General features: G+C 67.2%; 1 protein-coding gene across 1 annotated transcript in view; it reads left to right on the top strand.

The window, feature by feature from the left end:
• BAIAP2 (BAI1 associated protein 2) overlaps nt 1-2,062 on the top strand; it is a 41,547-nt gene that overhangs the window by 18,956 nt on the left and 20,529 nt on the right. The window contains exons 4-6 of the mRNA XM_025047103.1: nt 1,285-1,346; nt 1,521-1,592; nt 1,984-2,060. Coding sequence (XP_024902871.1) covers nt 1,285-1,346; nt 1,521-1,592; nt 1,984-2,060 — 211 coding nt within the window. The remainder of the gene's footprint in view (nt 1-1,284; nt 1,347-1,520; nt 1,593-1,983; nt 2,061-2,062) is intronic.

The raw sequence follows: 2,062 nt of genomic DNA, 5'->3' as shown, positions 1-2,062 counted from the left end.
TGCCGCAAGAGAACGTGACCCCAGCACGGGTTCACCAAGCGGCCATTAGTGGTCTGGGGGCAGCGCTGTCCTCCTGGGGCCTCCCGTGGGGACTCAGGAACGTGGGATCCGGGGATGCTGCTCGTGGCTGCCAACAAAGGACCCTCCGGCCACGTGACCCCAGGCAGCCCCGCCGTGAGCAGAGGGGTTTGTCGTGATGCAGGCAGCACCTCGAGGACAGGATTTGCCAGGAAGCGACTGCCTTCAAGGGCAGGGCAGGGCCGGGCCTCCCGGTTCATTTGTCCATGGCACATGGTCAGTGCCCGCCCCTGAAAATGGCTCTCAGCAAATATTCACTGATCAAGTGAACACGCCCTGATGGCCGTTCCAGCCCCTCCCTCTGTGGACAGGAAACGGCCGTCCGTGTCAGGGAAGAAGCACCTCAGTGTCCAGGCTGGAAGTGGCCCCAGGTGCGATGGTCATACCTCTGTGCTGCCACCTCCTTTCTTCCCCTGCTTCCTGCAGAAGTGCCAAGGAGGCCCAGTGTCCCTGAGGTCCTGCTCCCCCGGAGGAACGCTGGGAGAGCTGCCCTGTTGACCCGAGGCCTGCGGTGGCGTTAGGCAGGCCAAGGCACACCGATGGGCTGCCTGCCCGCCAGCCAGCGGCCCCACGGGTCTGGGAGCCACCGCCTCAGGCAGCCTCTCACCCTGGGTTCGGAGCCAAGATGTGCCGGCCTCCCAGAAGTGCGCTGGGCCCGCTGCCGGCTGCGTCTCTTCCTTGTTCCCATGACCTGGAGGTGACACGCAGGCCGAGGGGCTCCTCTCCTGCCTCCCTCAGGATCGGGGTTCCCTGCCTGCCTGTGTGACCCACTCTCAAGGGGGCTAGGTCTCTCTGGTGTCACCGAGGCCCCCAGTGGGGCCAGTGGTGGTTGTCGCCTGTGAGTGGGGCGTGCCGGGAAGACGGGCTCGCGCGGGCTCGAAACGCGCAGACGTGGGGTCTTCCTGTGTGTTGCTTTTGTCGTGAACCTCAGTTCTCATGCAGACGTTTGAGGTCCCTCCTCCCCAGAACCCCCAAGGACACCGAGCTTTGAGGTCCACGTCCCTTGTCATAGAAGTTTCCATTTTCTCTTGGTGGTGTCACCGGGAGAAGCAGCACGTCCCTCCCCGGCGCCCAGTGCACCTCTGCCTGCCGGCCACGGCCCAGCCACGGGGCCCCCGGTGCCCCACGCCTCGGCCCCGGTGGGGGTGATGGGGGCGGCGGTCAGGCCGTCTAACTCTCTCCCCTCCCGCCGTCCTGCCTCTCCAGGAGATGTCCTCTTCCAAATGGCCGAAGTCCACAGGCAGATTCAAAACCAGTTGGAGGAAATGGTGAGTCCCAGCCCCCCAGTGTGGGCCTGCGGAGGGCCGGGGTCCAGCGCCCACTCCCACAGCCCCTGCCTGCCCTGAGTCCCTCGCATGCGGGGATTCCGCCTGCCCGTGCCCCCCGTGCCCCCCGTGCGCCCCGAGCCGCGCCCGGAGCCGACGCCCGTTCTCTTGGCCCAGCTGAAGTCCTTCCACAACGAGCTGCTGGCACAGCTGGAGCAGAAGGTGGAGCTGGACGCCAGGTACCTGAGCGTAAGTGCCGCCCGCGCTGCCGGCCCTGCCGGGACCCTCCAGCTTCCCACGCGCGTGCCATCTAGTGGGTCCCCTGGCCCCGACATTCGCGCCCGTCTGCGATGGAACGCAGTCCCGCGGGGGACCCGTACGCCCGCTCCCACTGTCCCGCCTCTCGGTCACTTTTAGTAAAGACAGTGGTGGGACGTCGTCGCCCCGTGGGACCTGCGCAAGCTGCCTCCGACCCGCTGTAACTTCTCTCTGCGTCTGCTGCCCCGTCACGCCTCCCCCAGCCTGAGAGGAGTGGGGGGGCCGGGCTCCGCCAGTGCCCAGCACGCGAGCCCACAGGGGCGGGAGGGGCGAGGCCTCGCCCGGGCTCGGGGGCTGATGCGCGGCGGCATCTGCGTCTCAGGCGGCGCTGAAGAAGTACCAGACGGAGCAGCGGAGCAAGGGTGATGCGCTGGACAAGTGCCAGGCCGAGCTGAAGAAGC

Source organism: Pteropus alecto, unplaced genomic scaffold (assembly GCF_000325575.1).
Source record: "Pteropus alecto unplaced genomic scaffold, ASM32557v1 scaffold134, whole genome shotgun sequence".
NCBI classification, from domain to species: Eukaryota; Metazoa; Chordata; class Mammalia; order Chiroptera; family Pteropodidae; genus Pteropus; species Pteropus alecto.
Note: the sequence above shows the minus strand (reverse complement) of the source record. Positions and strands in the feature narration are given on the sequence as shown.